At 45.6% G+C, this 19,265-nt stretch overlaps 1 protein-coding gene across 1 annotated transcript in view; it reads right to left on the bottom strand.

Annotated features, from left to right (window-relative positions):
* The window catches only part of ABHD12B (abhydrolase domain containing 12B), a 28,817-nt gene extending 18,650 nt beyond the window's left edge, over positions 1-10,167 (bottom strand). Inside the window, exons 1-3 of the mRNA XM_081864674.1 lie at positions 9,994-10,167; positions 1,960-2,093; positions 269-371 (exon numbers count right to left, since the gene is read on the bottom strand). Of these exons, the coding sequence (XP_081720800.1) occupies positions 269-371; positions 1,960-2,093; positions 9,994-10,106 (350 nt within the window). The 5' untranslated portion in view covers positions 10,107-10,167. The remainder of the gene's footprint in view (positions 1-268; positions 372-1,959; positions 2,094-9,993) is intronic.
* Positions 10,168-19,265: the final 9,098 nt, after the last annotated feature.

Here is a 19,265-nt window from a genome sequence, read left to right as displayed (position 1 = left end):
GCCCACATGACCTGGAAGCTGTACGCCGGCTCCCTCGGCCAATAAAGCGAGATGAGCGCTGCAACCCCAAAGTCGGCCACGACTGGACCTAATGGTCAGGGGTCCCTTTACCTTTACCTATTGCTTGTTTTATGTTGCCATAGCCATTGGCTAATGTGAATAAAGTTTTATCTATCTTATCTATCTATGGATCATCCTCAGCCCCAGATCAGAATGGGAGCGAGACTTGGAGGGTGACATGCAGATCAGCACACAGCCCCTTACTCACCAAATCCCAATAGTGATCCCCGGTTCGGAGGTGAGATAAAAGTTCCTCGTGTGATTCAGATATACTTCGGGCTTCTGGAAATCCACCCCAAAGGGAAAAACAACTGCAAAAGAAGTTCACGTTGGAAATTTGCTCCCTGGCAAAGGCCTCGCGTTCCCCATGCGCCCCCAACACTTGTCAATGCCACACTAAGCATGCAACGAGTGTCTCTGCTTTATGACTTCGAATGAATGGGCAGCAAAACCAAACCACGCATGACATGGCAGAAGTGGACAAAGGAAAGTTTTCTTCCCTCTCTCAGAGAGCTAGGACTTGTGGACATCCAGAGAAAGATTCAGGACAGATGGAAGAAATGACCTCCTCATCCACAGGGCACGGTTACACTGTGGAACTCCCTCCCACAAGACGGTCACCAACCTAGATGGCTTTAAAAGCAAATTGGAATAATTCATGGAGGAGAGGGCTACTAGAAGGCTCAAGAAGTATTGAAAAGCATTAAAAAATACTCAATTAACTGAGGTTCTGCCGCCCTAGCAGAAGCCTGCCCCCCGTAATGTCGTCTGGGGGGGGGGAATCTCCCAATTTAAAAAATCCTGGCTGTGCTCATGGAAGAAGCGAGAGAAGCAGCCAAAAGTGGAATCGCATCCATAGCACTCACTCAAAAATACAGAGGTTTCCACAAGCCCAAAAGGGACTGGCAGCCTCTGGATTAAACCATCCATTTCTCCAGCCTAGACAGAACCCAGCAGCAGCATGTTTGCAAGAGCTGCAGAATATGCGCACTGCCTGGGCGGCACTGGCTCCCGGTGGAGTACAGGGTCAGGTTTAAGGTGCTGGTTTTGACCTTTAAAGCCCTATGTGGCCTAGGACCCACGTACCTACGGGACCGCCTCTCCTGGTATGCCCCACGGAGGACCTTAAGGTCCACAAATGACAACACTTTGGAGGTCCCAAGTCGCAAGGTGGTTAAATTGGTCTCAACTAGGGCCAGGGCCTTTTCAGTACTGGCCCCGACTTGGTGGAACGCTGTGTCCCAAGAGACTAGGGCCCTGCGGGACTTGACATCTTTCCGCAGGGCCTGCAAGACGGAGCTGTTCTGTCTGGCTTTTGGTTTGGACTCAGTCTGACCCTTATGTTTCCCTCCCCTTACGGTTTTGATTTATGGGCTACTTTTAAAATGAGGCTGCTTTTTAAACTGCATTTTAACCTGTATTTTAAATTGGGGTTTTTTGTCCCCGCCCCCCATTATGTTTCTGTTGTAATTTTACTGGTGTTAGCCGCCCTGAGCCCAGCTCTGGCCAGGGAGGGCAGGTTATAAATAATAATAATAATAATAATAATAATAATAATAATAATAATAATAAATAATAGATGGAGCAATGTCCTGACTCAGCTTCCTATGTTCATTTGCTCCCAAGACAAAGCCTGTTAAGATCTTCCTCTCCTGCAGTGATGACTCAGCCCAGGAAAAACCTTCCTATTCAGACAGGCCTTTGGAAACAGACATGCAGGACCCCTGGGCAGCTGTCAGGGCAAACCGGCTTAGTTTGAGATAAAGACAATGCAATTTGATACCAGGCAAACCCTTGATCAGCAATTGATTTCCAGAAGTTCAGCCAGCCCCTGGAGAAATCTTTGCTGCGGCCCGTTTAAAGATCCCAAGGCAGGCAATAGGCAAAGAGAATACTTACGGAAATTAAGAAAGACAAACTTTTGCAGCAGCGAAGGGAATGTGCGGATGATGAAGGGGATGGAGGCATACAGAATAAATACATTCAGGATCAGCGTCTTGATTTTACTGGCTTGGAACCAGTCCAGGAGTCCCCTAAAAGATAAGGAGATAAAGAAATAATGATATTGGAAACTGCTATATATAATTACTAAGAAATTCAGATGGAAGAGATTTGAGGAAGTCAAATAATATGTTTATGAAGATGGATTTTAATTAATTAAGTGTTAGTGTAGTGATGATTTGTTGTAGTTTATGTTTTATATTCTTTTTTCTTTTTTCTGTTTTATTCTTTTTTCTTTATTACTGTCAGCCTTTTCTTTTGTTGTATCTATGTATGGAAAATAATAAATATTATTAGGGGGGGAGAGATAAGGAGGTAAAAAGACTTAAATGAGTAAAGAAAGGACAGCGATAATTATTTCCATATTATTTTTATTTATTGCATTTCTATCCCCACCCTTCCTCCAAGAAACTCCAAGCGGCCTATGTAAGTTTTCCTCCTCTTCCTCATTTAATCCCAGCAAAGGTAGGAGGTAGTTTCAGCTGAAATATTGTGACTGATGAACCAAGGTCACCCACTGACCTTCATGGGAGATTGGGAGATTTGAACCCTGGTCACCAGGGAGATTTGAACCCTGGTGTGTTGGCTTTCTTATCGCTATTTTTATTTTTTAATGATGAAAAATTAATGAAGATGTGGCCATTTGTTTAAAATTTTGCTGACTAGGCCAGGAATATTACATACACCCGAAGAGTACATATAGCTCAATGAGGATAAAATTTGGTGGAAACCATGTTTTTTAAAGAAACAGTGGCTTATGAGCAATAGTGGCTTTCTCACAAGCATACATCTTTTTTAAGAGTAGAATATGAAGACGGAGAAGTTTTAATTATAATTATAATTATAATTATAATTATAATTATAATTATAATTATAATTAATAGTCACATTTGTCTGCCCAGGCCTCTGCCTGGCTCTGCAAGGCCCTGCCTAAATCTGCCCTCGAGTGCCACTCCTGCACGAGACGGGGCCTTCTCGGTCGTGGCACCTCACCTGTGGAACTCCCATCACAGTGACATTCAGTCTGCCCTCAATGTTGAGATACTGAAGAGGAGGCCAGTGGCCGATTTATTTGGCCAGGCATATGGACCACACAACAGATGTCGAATAGATAAACAACTATAGGACTTTTAGAAGACATCCCTATACGGAAGTTTTTTACGTTTGGGGTTTTATACTGGTTTTGTTGGGAGCTGCCCAGAGGGCCTTGGACAACCCAGTCAGATGGGCAGCATATAAATTATTGTTGTTGTCTTTGTTATCGTTGTTGTTTGATTTTAAATTACCTGTGTAATTGTTTCTTTTATTTCTGCAGTTTGCTGCCTTGTGCTGTAAGCTGGACAGGCAAGATACTAAAGAGTTTTGTATAAACAAACAAAATAAATACATTCTTTAGCTGCAATTCCTACATTGTAAAGGGTTGGACTAGATTAGCTAACCACCTCCTTCTGGGAGATGATCTATAACAAAATGAAAAAGGTATTTAAATATACCTTCCAGAAGAAACCAGAGGCCTTTCTCTTGGGCATGGTCGGCCAATTGGTGCGAAAGGAGGATAGAACTTTTTTTATGTACGCCACAACAGCAGCAAGAATACTCATCGCAAAGTATTGGAAAACACAAGATTTACCCACCCGGGAAGAATGGCAGATGAAGGTGATGGAATATACGGAACTGGCTGAGATTACTGGCAGAATCCGGAACCAAGGAGAAGAGTTGGTGGAATAAGATTGGAAAAAAATTAAAGTTTATCTTCAAAAATATTGTAAAATTAAGGATTGTTAGAAAGATGTTGGGAAAAGAAAATTAGGTGGTTTTAGCAGAAAAGACATAAAGGATTAAGTAAAAATGAATTGGTGAAAGAGAGAAGGTAAAATTATAATATGTTAAGATAAATTATTAGGATAAAAACAAAGTTGGAAGGATTTGCTGGAATATTTAATTGAACTAGAATACAAAAATGGGAGGCGTGAGGAAGTTAAGGAAATAAGTGAATGTAAGTAAGTGAGTTAAAGGTTTGACTTGGTTTTTTATTTCTTTTTTCTGTTTTTTGATGATTTTTTTTACATGTATTGTTTTTTTTCTTTTTCTTCCTTGATTGTTTTCTTTTCCTTTTTTTCTGTAACCTTTAAAATCTTAATAAAAATTTATTTTTAAAAAAATAGATTAGCTAACCACCTCCCTCCTCCGTCTTGCCAGATTTTTACACAAGAGACATGCCGCTAATGCTCTTAGCTTCTGGTGCAACAGTTGGCTCAGCAAAGGTCTGGGCCCACACGTAACCCAGCTGATGAGCGATTTCGCTTTGAGGGTGCTTTGGCAAGGCATCGAAACACACCCAAGAGGCAGCAACTCACCTTGCTGTGATGCAGGAACCAAATCACAACTGCAATAGTCAGCTTCCAAATAAGCAGAACTCGGTTGAGTAACACCAACAACAACACCCCCAGAGCTCACATTGCCCTTGCTCCCTACCCTTAGGTATTGGCGACACCACAAACGCCAAAAAGCTGCCAAAGCACTTGCACACTCCCAGCATGTTGCGACAGAGTCAGCTGTGGCAAGTGCCTATTGCCCAGTGCCAGTGCCGTCACTCGCACGTCTTCCTCTCTCATCCCTGGAGGCAGTTCTGCAGCTGTTCCCACCCTTTTGATCTACTGAAACAGCGACAGGCCGGCTGTCGTAATAAACAGCAAGGGGTTTCGCAGGATAAAACCGAGAAAATAAAACGGATCCCAAACCTTGCTGAATTTATTTACTTAGTTACAGTGGAAGATGCTTTAGTGTGTGAATCGAGGGCCAGATCAGAGTGGCCTGAGAGTTTTATTATTTGTTTGTTTCTTACGTTTATGTCAAGGTGGTGTACATGGCTCTCCTCACAACAACCCTGTGAGGTAGGTTAGGCTGAGAGAAGGTGAATGGCCCAAGTCCATCCAATGCGTTTCATGGTTGAGGGGAGATTCGAAAGCCAGAACTTCCAGACCCCAGTCCTGGGTTCGAATCCCCACTCAGCCATGAAGCTCATGGGGTGCCCTTGGGCCACCAGAAGACAACACAGTTTACATACTAAACTGATCAGGGCTCTGACTCTTGACAGGCCCAGAAAAAAGTTGCTCATGAAGGCTAATTATTTTAATTACAGCTTATCACCTGGGCCTATCTGTAGGCAGGTATTTCAGCATTAGAAATAGCCCCGGAGCCCAGCTCTGTGCATTTGTATGGAGGCAGGAAAGCTGGGAGGAGGGAGATTATTTCCCACACAGTCTGGCTGCTCTGAGGTGAAAGGAGCAACAGTGAGAAGCTCATGTAGGAACCTCAAACTTTTGTACTGCTGGAATGTAGCTTACGGGTCAAACTGAATAAGACTCTGTTGCCCCCCCCCCCAATTGCCTCCTTTTGTTCTCCTTCCCCTCTGCCACCATAGCAAACTCTGTGAGGGCAGGATTTTATTTTTTTACACAAATACACACAAATGGAGGGGAGGGGAGGGTGCCCAGAGCATGTGCAGAGTGCCCTGTCCATGCAACTGACTTGCCCCCCACAAAAAATATCCCGATATTAACAGAAGGCCTCTGTGCCAGATGGAGAAGACAGAAATGGGAGCGAGGCAGGAGGGCATGGAAGAACATAAATGCACTCTGCACATTCCCAGAGGCACTCAGCTAACCCTGAAAACCAGCCCTTGGCACGATTGCCCTCAATTCCCTGGCCCCAGAGTAGCAGGGGGCAAAGAGGAAGGAGGAGGGGGGAATGCAAGGTACCACTGCAGAACCCCAGGCCACAAGTTGTTGTTGTTGTTTAGTCGTTTAGTCGTGTCCGACTCTTCGTGACCCCCTGGACCAGAGCACGCCAGGCACTCCTGTCTTCCACCGCCTCTCGCAGTTTGGTCAGACTCATGCTGGTAGCTTCGAGAACACTGTCCCACCATCTCGTCCTCTGTCGTCCCCTTCTCCTTGCGCCCTCCATCTTTCCCAGCATCAGGGTCTTTTCCAGGGAGTCTTCTCTTCTGCTGCGGTGGCCAAAGTCTTGGAGCCTCAGCTTCACGTTCTGTCCTTCCAGTGAGCACTCAGGGCTGATTTCCTTCAGAATGGATAGGTTTGATCTTCTTGCAGTCCATGGGACTCTCAAGAGTCTTCTCCAGCACCGTAATTCAAAAGCATCAGTCCTTCTTTACGGCCCAGCTCTCACTTCCATACAGGCATGTGCTAATTTTAAATAGTTGTTGCTGTTAATCTATTGCATTTATATCCCACCTTTTTTCTCCAAGGAGCTCAAGGTGGCACACATGCCCCCCCCTCACTTAATCCCCACAACAGCCCTATGAGGTAAGTCAGGCAGAGAGAAGGCAGGGACTCACCCAGGGTCACCCAGGGAGAGCTTCATGGCTGGGTGGAGATTCGAACCTGAGTCTTCTGAGCCCTAGTCAGACACTCTGAGCACTGCCCCACACTGGTGGAGCCAATGAGGAGGATGGGTTGCTGAGGTTTTGCAAGATCATAGAATCATAGAATCATAGAGTTGGAAGAGACCACAAGGGCCATCGAGTCCAACCCCCTGCCAAGCAGGAAACGCCATCAGAGTACTCCTGACATATGGTCGTCAAGCCTCTGCTTAAAGACCTCCAAAGAAGGAGACTCCACCACACTCCTTGGCAGCAAATTCCACTGTCGAACAGCTCTCACTGTCAGGAAGTTCCTCCTAATGTTTAGGTGGAATCTTCTTTCTTGTAGTTTGGAACCATTGCTCCGTGTCCGCTTCTCTGGAGCAGCAGAAAACAACCTTTCTCCCTCCTCTATGTGACATCCTTTTATATATTTGAACATGGCTATCATATCACCCCTTAACCTCCTCTTCTCCAGGCTAAACATGCCCAGCTCCTTTAGCCGTTCCTCATAAGGCATCGTTTCCAGGCCTTTGACCATTTTGGTTGCCCTCCTCTGGACACGTTCCAGTTTGTCAGTGTCCTTCTTGAACTGTGGTGCCCAGAACTGGACACAGTACTCCAGGTGAGGTCTGACCAGAGCAGAATACAGTGGCACTATTACTTCCCTTGATCTAGATGCTATACTCCTATTGATGCAGCCCAGAATTGCATTGGCTTTTTTAGCTGCCGCGTCACACTGTTGGCTCATGTCAAGTTTGTGGTCAACCAAGACTCCTAGATCCTTTTCACATGTACTGCTCTCAAGCCAGGTGTCACCCATCTTGTATTTGTGCCTCTCGTTTTTTTTGCCCAAGTGCAATACTTTACATTTCTCCCTATTAAAATTCATCTTGTTTGTTTTGGCCCAGTTCTCTAATCTGTCAAGGTCGTTTTGAAGTGTGATCCTGTCCTCTGGGGTGTTAGCCACCCCTCCCAGTTTGGTGTCATCTGCAAATTTGATCAGGATGCCCTTGAGTCCATCATCCAAGTCGTTGATAAAGATGTTGAATAAGACTGGGCCCAAGACAGAACCCTGTGGCACCCCACATGTCTAGATGTCTAGACATTTTCGAATCAAAGGCAAAAGGGGGTTTTGTTGTGTGTGTGTGTTTTTAATGGGGGAAGGAGCAGAAGGTCTCATCCTGAAACAGCACTCCTGGCAGCTCTTGCAGATGGCAGACCAGAGGATTTTGGCCTCTCCTTACCTCCAGAGACATGGCCTCAGTTAAGAGGGTCCGGGAGGGAGAGCGTGGGGCAAAGACCCCAGACCAAAGACCCTGAAGCCCAAAGGTGTGTCTCACCCCCATTTTTTGGCCTCTGGGCTTTTGCAAGAGGAACGGCGCTTAAGCAAGGAGCATTGCACTTCCAGGCTTGGACAGGATCCCATCAGTGGGACGGGCAGGTACAGGATGGGTACCAGCGGCCTTCGTCCCACTCACCCACGGCTAACTGGCTGGCTCCAGAAACAGCACTGCAAATTTCCTAGTGTGCAACAGTTCACACCCACTGCGCCGCCACCCTGGGGAAACGACAGCTCTGGTTAAATCCGGGGTGTAAATAAGTTCCCAAAACACCTCCTTAGCATTAAATGCTTGCTTTGCCAAGGATTGCAGTGGAGGAGAATGAACTGTGACAAAAGCACACCTTTTCTCTCTCGCTCGGAACACCAGCAACTCGTGGACATCAAACAAAACTGAGCGCTGGAAGATTGAGGAGAGAGAACATAATGTTGTCCTTCACACAGCACAGCTAAACTATGGAACTCACTCAAGGATGTCTCCCAAAACAGGCCGCTCATTCAACGGGGAACGGAAGGTGGTGTAGTGGTTAGAGCGCCAGTCTAGAACCTGGGAGAGGGCAGAGTTGAAATCCCCCCCCCCCGGCCATGAAGCTCAGTGGGTTCCTACTCAGTTGATCACACTCAGCCTGACCTACCTCATAGGGTTGTTGTGGGGGTTAATGAAGGAAAGGGAGAATGATGTACTCATTGGAGAAAAGGGTGGACTATGAATATTATTACTGTATTATTATTATTATTATTACTATTATTATGCAATAAGTAAATCATGGTTGATTTACTTATTGTAAATCAATATTTACAATATTGTTGTTAGCCGCCCAGCTTCGGCTGGGGAGGGCAGGATATAAATAAAAAAAATATTATTAATTTATGATGGGACGCGGGTTAAACCACAGAGCCTAGGACTTGCCAATCAGAAGGTTGGCAGTTTGAATCCCCGCGACGGGGTGAGCTCCCGTTGCTCGGTCCCTGCTCCTGCCAACCTAGCAGTTCAAAAGCACGTCAAAGTGCAAGTAGATAAATAGGTACCGCTCCGGCGGGAAGGTAAACGGCGTTTCCGTGCGCTGCTCTGGTTCACCAGAAGCGGCTTAGTCATGCTGGCCACATGACCTGGAAGCTGGACGCCGGCTCCCTCGGCCAATAATGCAAGATGAGTGCCGCAACCCCAGAGTCGTCTGCGACTGGACCTAATGGTCAGGGGTCCCTTTACCTTTACCTAAATCATAAGCAAACAAACTGGAACATTGAATTTGCTCCGGGAATGTCCTGGTTTGGAAAGCTTGAATCACTGGCATGCATGCTTACTCTGATGCAATTCCCACGGTAATCAAGGCAACTTTACTCCCTAAAGCACGTTCCGCTAACCTGGCGCTTCCAAGATGTTGCTAGACAACTGCTCCCAACATCCCTGACCCTTGTCCCGGCTAGAACACTCTGCCCTGAAGCTCATTCTCAGCCTACCCGACCCTGCAGGGTTGTTCGAAACACAAAACGGGGACTAAACGAGGAAAAGCGGGGGGGGGTCCGGGGGGGATATAATTGTGACAAGCAAATTCCTTTTGGCCAGTGCTGAATCCCGCCATCTTTCCTCTCTCCCTGTTGCAAGCATCGCCAAACTCCCCGTTCCCAAACACCCCTTTTCAGAACAAAACAAATTCCTTCCAGTAGCACCTTAAAGACCAACTAAGTCAGTTCTTGGTATGAGCTTTCGTGTGCATGCACACTTCTTCAGATACACTCCTGCTACTGGAAGGAATTTGTTTTGTTTTGACTATGGCAGACCAACACGGCTACCTATCTGTAACTGAACCCCTTTTCAGGTCATCGCGCGCGCGCTCCGTTCCCATCTCCAGCCTCTCTTGAAAACAAATGATGCTCAAAATGCATGTGACCTTATTTTTTTTTTGTCTGAGCCTGAAAGAAAAACAAACCCCTCCTCCTCGCCAGCGCATGATGAAAACCGGCAGCAAGAGAGCGAGGAAGCGAGCGGATGGGATGGCGGGTGGAGGCGGGGAGCGCTCAGAGCCTCGCCGGGTGGAGAGGCGCAGGTGCCCGGAGCGCGCAAAGCGGGGCGACTTAAAATCCTGGCACGGTAGCCTTGCAAGGGACCCCCAAAGGCCATCTAGCCCAACCCGCTGCAATGCAGAAATCCCAACTCCACCAACCTCTGCCTCCCGCGATGGAGAGGCACCCCAGCTCCCTGACTTACCCGGCAGGTTGCCGGGGGCCCCTCGATGCGGACGCGGCCTGTCCCAGCTTGGAAGAGGCCGAGATCCCCTTGCCCTGCGCCCCGGAAGGCGCCTCCTGGGCGCGCCGCTTCATCCTTCGCCAAGCCCAGCCGCCTGCTCCGGTTCCGAGTGCGCGGCGGCGCCCGCGGAAGCGCCTTCTCCCCGTCTCCCTTCGCAGGGGGCGAGGCAAGGGCGGAGCGCGCCGCCTCTCGCTGGGGCGGTGCTCGCCTGCCCGCCTGCCCGCCTGCCCACTCAGGACCGGGTCCGAGCTCCCACGTCGCAGCAGCCTGGTAGACTGCGCCGGCCGCTGGCGGCTCTTCTTTTGACTGCTCGAGCGGCTGCGCCCAGTGTCACTGCGCGCTGATGGCGTGCGATTTTGCACGAGCTGTTGTGCATTTGCGCGCCATCATCCGACAAGTGGCTTGGCAAGTTTTCTAAAATCATTTTTATTTTTATTTCCTCCCGCAGAATCGGTAACAAAGCAGCCACAAAACAATCCGTGTCATTTCTATAAGTCATAAAACGTGGCAAGACTAACAAAACGGGGGATAAATATTATTTTACAGTACATCATGATTGAAATAAACCAATTAAATAGATTCGACAATGAATCAACTTGGGAAACATAGAATAATAGAAGTGAGCCAATGAGTCGTGCCTGCTTATGTGCTCCATTTTGCAGTATATGCTGTCGGTATTTCTCGCCCATGGGTTGTTTCATTTGTATCCTTAATAAAATCACACCACACACTGAAAAAAATAACTTTTTTTTCTGGTCACCTCAATTTTTCCATTTTTGGCAGGTTTGCAGCTTGGTCAAAGTGGGTGAGGATAAAATCAATGGCTGATGCAGGACATCGATAAAAAGAAAAAAAAATATTAAAAACACCAGCCCAAAGACCAGGCAGCACCTGAAAGGCATGGAAGCTTTCATAAAGTCTGAACTGACTTCTGCTGCCACTGTTTGTGGGGCTGCCCTTGACAGTGCTCTTGCTGGGTTTGTTTTTATTTATTTTTTAGTTCTTGTGAAGCACCCTGGAAGTTTTTACGTGGTGAGTGGTAAATGGAAACCGTTTAAAGCAGCGTTCCAGAAGTTTGGGACTACAGCCCCAGCAATTGGAGGACATCAAATGAGCAAACACTGTTTTAAAAAAAGATTGCATAACAGAAACCACAGAGCAAGTCAGGTATAGGAATATTCCCCATCAGGACCTTAGGCCTGGGAATTCTGCCCACATGTGAGCGATTGCATTTTGCCTAGGAGGAGGCCAAACCCCAAGGCGATAAGGGTGATTTGCCTGGAGCCCTGATAGGTGGAGAATATCAAAGTGTTACATCTTCCCCGCAAGTCCTTGCAGACAGCACATGCTGTCTCTCACAGCTGTCTTGCCTTTGCAGCGAGAGGTGATCTACTCCCTCTATTTTGTCAGTAACTCCTACTTCCCTGATGCATCATCAGTTTGGATGGAAGGTGCACATGGAGAGAAAAATTGCCCTGTTGGGATGAGAAATGCCACGCAAACCCTCAACGAGAGAGGAGGCGAAGACATCTTGGGCTGCCTCTAGAGACTATCATTATTTTGCAGGAGGGATTTAGCCACATACCTGAAATTCAAGTTTGTGCAGTTGGAAGTGGATCGCCACACCTTTAAACTGAGCTTGGAAAGTTCCGTTTTAAAGAGGAGCTAACTTTACCTTTAGGGACGCAGGTAGCGCTGTGGGTTAAACCACAGAGCCTAGGACTTGCCGATCAGAAGGTCGGTGGTTCGAATCCCTGCGATGGGGTGAGCTCCCGTTGCTCGGTCCCTGCTCCTGCCAACCTAGCAGTTTGAAAGCACGTCAAAGTGCAAGTAGATAAATAGGTACCACTCTGGCGGGAAGGTAAACAGCATTTCCGTGTGCTGCTCTGGTTCACCAGAAGCGGCTTAGTCATGCTGGCCACACGACCCAGAAGCTGTCTGAGGACAAACGCCGGCTCCCTCGGCCTATAAAGCAAGATGAGCGCCGCAACCCCAGAATCGGTCACGACTGGACCTAATGGTCAGGGGTCCCTTTACCTTTAATAACTTTACCTTTTACCAGCTTCTTGTGGTTCAGCAACTATGGCCATTCTTGGACAGGGATAGCCTGACCAGAGAAGTCCATGCATTTGTCACCTCAAGGCTAGATTACCGTAATGGCCTCTATGTGGGGCTGCCCTTGGGTCTTGTTCGGAAGAATCAGCTGGTGCAGAATGCTGCAGCCAGATTGGTGACAGGAGCTTCTGGCCGGGAGCATGTGATGCCATTGTTAAAACAGCTGCACTGTCTGGCTGCCCGTCTGCTACCAAGCCAGGTTTTAGGTTCTTGTATTGGTTTTACAAAGCCCTGAACAGAATACTGCAGGGATCCTTATATCCCAGTTCGATCACTGAGATAATCTGCAGGAGTGTCTTTGGTTGTTCTCCAAGTTGGTGAGGCTTGTTTGACAACAATGAGAAATTGAGCCTTTAGTGTCATCGGAACACCCTGCCACTAGAGATTCAGTGAGTGCCTTCTCTGTCAGCTTTTTAACACCTGCTGAAAACCTTTCTGTTCTGCCAGGCCTATGCATGCAATTAAGTGTACAGCCCCCCACAATGCTCTATCAATGTTTGTTTTTAATTTATTTCTGTTTTTAACTAGTTTTTAACTTTCTGTTATTGTATACCACCTAGGACCCTCGTACCTACTGGGCCGCCTCTCCTGGTATGTACCACGGAGGACATTATGGTCTGCAAATAAAAACACCCTGAAGATTCCAGGCCCCAGGGAGATCAGACTGGCCTCGACAAGAGCCAGGGCCTTTTCGGTGGTGGCCCCGGCCTGGTGGAATGCTCTCTCACAAGAGACCAGGGCCCTGTGAGATTTGACATCTTTCCATATATCAGTGGAAACAGTTGGTCTTGGCGAGTATTAAATGCTTCTAATTTTAACTTGAAGATTGCCACTCGTCATGTTTTAGTTTTAATTTTAATTGTTTGAATTAATTGTGAGATGTATTTTAATAGATTGATCGCTTGTGTTATGCATATCGTCTTGTTCATATGATGTTAGCTGCCCTGAGCCTGGCTTTGGCCGGGGAGGGTGGGATACAAATAAAATTATTATTATTATTATTATTATTATTATTATTATTATTATTACTAGTCTGGTTTTATGTTTTTATATTGTTGTAAGCTGCTGTGGTACTGTATATTTTTATGATAAATTAGAAAAAATAATTCCAGGTTGCACCTTGCCTCTTATATAAAAACAAACTTGTTTGATTCACGCTCAGTCCACAGGTCAATTCAAGTTCCTTCAAATGATCCCCCAAGAAAAAGGGAATCAGCATTCAGAATGTTACAAGCTGCTGTGCCGAAGTATAAAATATACTTAAGAAGAATAAGAAACCCCAAAACACTTTGGTGTCAGACAGCTGCGGTAGCAGCACCAAAGTCTGGGCAGTGTGTCTGGAGGTCCTGGGCTGCCCAGATGTCAATACTGATGTTGTCAGGAGTCCAGGTTCCCAGCTTGATAACACAGTAAGCTTAGGTAATGAAAAAGGAGGATTTATTGCAAAAACAAACAGATAGCTCCGGACAGCTCTAACGCAGCCACCGGCATTATCACTCAAGATGACCCTTCTGAAGACTGCTTCCGGTGTCGACAGAAGATATTGAACTTGCGACCCTTACGTCTCTTGTTTTGCTTCCTGTCTAGCAGCCCTCCCATTGGCCGACTCCTCGGACTTAGTGGATCCGCTCCACCCTCTTCTTGTTCTGAGAGGCTGTCTCTGAGACTGTTCACACCTTTGTGTGCTTCCTAAAAGCTTTGGCTGTGTTCCAGCCCACTCTCAGCTACAGCCTTATCATCCTGCCGTTCAAGGTCAGGAGGAGGTGAAGACTGCAGCTGTCGGCTCTCCTCTGCCTGAGGGAAATCCCAGCCTCTATGTTCCTGGATGCTTTTTGCAGCCGGCTGCAAACCTTCGCTGGGAGCTGGCTCATTCCTGACAGATGTGGTCCAAAGGAAAGCAAGCAATACATTAGGCACCAGCTTGGCTGCAGCAGTTGCCAGAAAGAGGCGTACAAGATGCTGCCACCCAACCACCTTAGGGACTCCGCTCCGTATTTGTGTAGGGTTTCCTCCTTAGCCTTTTCTTTTCCTGCAAGGCAGCGGAGGTAGAGTAAAAGAGGCAAAATATTCCATCACATTTGGTCTCTGTTTGCCATGCTCTGTTTCAAAAGCTTCTCCCTGCTTCCCTGAGGCTGTGCCGCTCTGTTTGTTTTCCTCCCCCCCCCCCCGTGAATTTATTTAGAATTCAACAATAACAAAGGAAAAAATCACAGTGGTTGCTACATCAATTCATAAAAATTAACCTATTTTAACAATATACAAATAGTAATAGAAAATTACACAGCATCACTTTTAACTTACTGAAATTTCTTTTTTAAAAATAATTTTTATTAACAGACCAATCAAATCAAATCAAATCACATAAATTCCAAATTACAAAGCCGAATTTTAAATTTTTTGTTGGGGGTACCCATATTTCAAGTTCCGAAAGGGATCCAATCATCTTGTTGCTGCTGCTTTGATGTCCACAAATCTGTCCAAATGATGTTCACAATTCTATCCAATCCTTTCTTGTTATTTTCCACATCTCTTCTTGTTATTTTCATATATTTTTCCTTTCTCTTTTTTTTTACGATAAATTTTTATTAATATTACACATATATACATATAAACATATACAAAATCCATTACATAACTTACACATATTATATCCACTCCACAAATCATAAGTATAATACACAGTTGTTTTAGGCTCTGCCGAGCCTTGGACTTCCCTCCACTCCTTTGGTAAGTATCAGATAAATTCTATGGTCACGTATTTTATCTTTTTTACATAGTAACCCCTTACTGTTAGAGTTATTTCAACCCCGCCAGTATCATCTGAAATTTAGTTCCAATATAGATCCAATATTTATTCCAATTATCATGAAATTTCTGTTCATCTTGATCCCTTAGTTTTCCTATTATTCTAGCGAGCTCGGCATAATTTGTCACTTTAACCTGCCAATCACTTATATTGGGTATAACCTCCGTTTTCCAATTTTGTGCTAACATGGTTCTTGCGGCTGTTGTTGCATATAGGAATAATGTCTTATCTTCTTTTTTAATTTCTTTACCCGTCATTCCTAGCAGAAAAGCTTCGGGGGGTTTTGGGAAAGCGTATTTAAAGATTTTTTTAAGTTCGTTATAGATCAATTCCCAAAAGCCTTTCACTTTGCTACATGACCACCATGTGGTCATGTGACCTCTGATAGTCTCCACAAGCGGGTTGAAACAAATTGTAATCCTGTGTGGGTTTTTGCTTGTTAATCTTCACAGATCTGTCACTCCCTTTCTCAGTCCTCTGAGGAGGTTCTGCCAGTCCATAGCTTCCTCCTCCCGATCATCAATCTTTCGACAGAACCTGCCAAGATGCCGACTCCCTTTTTATTACTCCATCATTCCAAGAGCCCTTGTTCTTTTCTCGATCTCCATAAGCCAAACTTTTGGTTAGTAATTCATTTCCACACAGTTTTTAATCATCCTGCTTAGGTCAGTTATGCGACGGTTCTTTCTTGGGGAGGGGTTATTGGTTAATCACATAGAAGAAAAGAAAAAAAGTCCCCCCCTCATCCAGTCCCGCTCCGACATACCGAACCTTTGATGTATCTTCTTCAGATATATTCCTGTTAAATCCAACCCGTCGCTTTACTTTCACCAAGGTCACTTCAATTAGCAGTCTTCACTCCTGTTCTTCACTTGAAATATGTGCATTTGCTTCTCTCTCTAATTGTTTATTTCGAGCTGCTGCAACTAGTGCGCGATCAGAGACAGCGTCCGGGAGAGCCGGACCCACACAAGGGCTTTGTGCTTAGTGCCCTCACCCCCTTCTTTCGAATCCGGGGGTGATTTATGGCCACAGCAGGCAAGGCAGTGTTCCCCATTTCCTTGGGCCAACAAGGGAGGCTGCATACTCCTGTATCAGCCTCTTAATTATCTCGTGTGAGCCGGAGAGATGTTATTGTCGGCCATCTTCCAATGCACCCCTAGCGGCCCCCCAACTTACTGAAATTTCATATTACGCTTTTATCTCTTTATCTCTTTCTTAACATATCAAAAAGAGAAAGCCTAAGAAAAGAGACACACACAAAAAGAAAAAAGAAGAGGAAAAAGAAGGGGAAGGGGGAGTGAGGGGAAGGGGGGAAAGGAAAAAAGGAAAACGAAAACAAAACAAAACAAACACATTTGGCTTCTGATTAGACTCATTGTATTATTATTTCTACAATTTTTTCACACACAGTTCCATGTTATTGTATTTCTTTCTTTGTTTTCGTCAGATATCAAAAAACATTATATTTGTTGTTTTACAAGGATCGTTCTATATCTGCCAGGAGATATTTGTTATTGTAATGCTTTCCCAAATACTCTTTATAGATTTTCCATTCTTTCTGCACTTTCTGTTTTGGTGCTCTGTTTGTTTTCCATCGCCAAACATCTTGGTGGTCCCCAAGGGCCTCCTGCCCTGAGCGTTTTCCACCCTCTGCCTGCCCACTTGCAGCAGGGCTAATGAGCATCCTCTAGAGCCAAAGTATGCCAGGCACCTGCTGCCTCCTGGGGTATCGTGGTTTGTTGAGGAAAAACACACCTCTGCTGCTGATGCTGGCATTGGAAGCGCTCTCTCTTCTTTGGTGATCCCTCATAGCTGAGTAACAACAGCAACATCAACAATCATCATCATCATCATCATCATCATCATAAATTATTTATACCCTGCCCTTCCCGGTTTAAAAACCGGGCTCAGGGCAGCAAACAACAAATTTCAAACACTTTCAAACACTTAATTATAAAAGCAGCATAAAATGCAGTATAAAAACATAAATAAAAATCAAAAATCAGTTAGATGATCCCCAGGGCTAGCTGGCTGAATTGGTCCTACTTGGGCCAGCAAGGGGGTCAGGGGAGAATTGGCTGTGGGGTCTCAGAGCGGGTGATCTTCATAAAAAGGGAGAGGGAGGGAAGAGAAGAGAAGGGAAATAAAAGATCAGGCCGAAGAGTGTCTTCCATGAACACAGTTTTAACAATGCGTCCGTAAGTGACTGTGGAGGCCAATTCTGGATCCACATGTCCTTCCACGGTAGGGACATAGGTTTCCGGGCAGGAGTTGATCACGGTGTGGATTTGCCAAGCGTGCCTTCCTCTTAGCACGTCTCTCCCTTGCGTCCTGAGTTTGAGCGTCTTCCAAGCCCATGACACCTTCGGTCAAGGCTGTTCTCCAACTGGAGCGCTCGCAGGCCAGTGTTTCCCAGTTGTTGGTGTTTATACTACATTTTTAAAGATTTGCCATGAGAGAGTCTTTAAACCTCTTTTGTTGACCACCAGCATTACGCTTTCCATTTTAAAGTTCAGAATAGAGTAGTTGCTTTGGAAGACGATCATCGGGCATCCACACAACATGACCAGTCCAAGGAAGCTGATGTTGAAGAATCATTGCTTCATCACTGGTGATCTTTGCTTCTTCCAGTACACTGATATTAGTTCACCTGTCTTCCCAAGTGATGTGTAAAATTTTCTGGAGACACCGTTGATGGAATCTTTCTTTTTTTTTTTTAATAATTTTTATTGGGTTTTTACATTTTATAACAACAAACACACACACAAAAATTATATTAATTATAGGTCACATTGACCAAATAAAACAAATCATAACATTTTATAATTCTATTCTCTCTCCCCCCCCCCCCGCCCCGGTTTCTGTCCCTTCCCAGACAAATGTCCAAAAAACAAACAAAAAATAGTTCTTAGCCCGGATTCCTCACGTCCGAGGCGTCTGATTCTCTGTCAGTCCCTCTCTGCCAACTATATTGGTAGTCCTCTTTGTTGGTCCTAAGACCCCGAAGGAGTTCAGTCAGAGTCACATCATATTTTCTTTCATCCAGAATGTTAAAAAGTGTTTGCTGCGAAGGACCATCTAGTTTTCCATACTCAAGAGGAAAGTCCCAATCATATTGCTTTATTCTTTTTAGTTTTAATATTCCAAGTACTCCAGGGACTTCCCTCTTCTTCTTTCTCATCTTTCGCAGGTTTGTAATCCAAAGGTCTTCTTGCTCATACTCTAACAATGCAGATTCCTGGTTGATATTTTCCACTTGTAGTGTCTGAACTCCTTCTTTCTTCTCTGTCAATTCCAAAGGCATCTCTTCCTGCTCAGCTGCAGAGTTTTTGTCATACGTCTCCTTTGTGCATTCAGCAGAGTTGTTTGTTTCAGAGTTCAAGGTCATAAAAACTTTACTCAGAGCCATACTCTGCTCTTGCAGGATTCCCACGAGAAAGAACATTTTTTCTATCTCCGCCAGTAATTTTCCCTCTGCAGCCATTGTAATGTCACTAATTCCCCCTAGGGGGCTTTCGGTTATTTAGTAGTCCTTTTCCAATAATCTGTTACTTTGTTATTATCAGTACTTTGTTTCCAATCGCCTCAGTTCAAATGTATCACCTTTAATTCCAAGAGTTGTTAAATAACAAAATTCTTTACTTTGTCCGCCCGTTTGACAGCTTCTTTGACAGCTGTCAAACTCCTTTCACTTCTTCCTCCGGCACCCAAATAGGACACTCCCGGGTTTTTTGGGGGGGATTACACACAAAGTTCCAAAGTTCCTCCCTTTCTCTCCAGCACAAAATCTTCTTCTATCAAATTTGTGAAAAACTTTTAAATCATCAAAACAGTATTCATTCCGCCTTAATTCTCCGTTCCTTGCTTTAAATCGTCTATAAGTAGAGGGGGTGCGGACTTCCCTTTAACACATCCCCCGCTCGTGCCGAATTCACAGGATAAAATTTTTAAAGTCCAAATTCCACTACTCACGGGTCCTTTGTTATCCAGTCCAAATTTTGGGAAGAAAGTCAGCGCTCTCCGGCCATGGCTTGCGGCTTCGCTCCACTGAAGTAGCGGTCTACTCTCAGTACCACGCCACTCTCCGTACCCTCTCCGTAGCCTTTAAAAAGGCTCTTCGTGGGTCGGGGAGGGCGCTTAAGGTGCCCACCGAGTCACCAAGTCCGCAGGCTTCCGCGCCTGCGGTTTCTGAGGGTCCCCGTGTCGCCGGCACAGCAAGACCCGTCTTCAGCAGAGCCGATTCCCTCCGGAGCTCGGAGGGAATCCGCCATTAGCCGTTCGCGCTAACCCGGAAGTCCTCGTTGATGGA

Source organism: Podarcis erhardii, assembly GCF_964252035.2.
Source record: "Podarcis erhardii genome assembly, chromosome: 1".
In the NCBI taxonomy this organism is placed as follows: Eukaryota; Metazoa; Chordata; class Lepidosauria; order Squamata; family Lacertidae; genus Podarcis; species Podarcis erhardii.
Note: the sequence above shows the minus strand (reverse complement) of the source record. Positions and strands in the feature narration are given on the sequence as shown.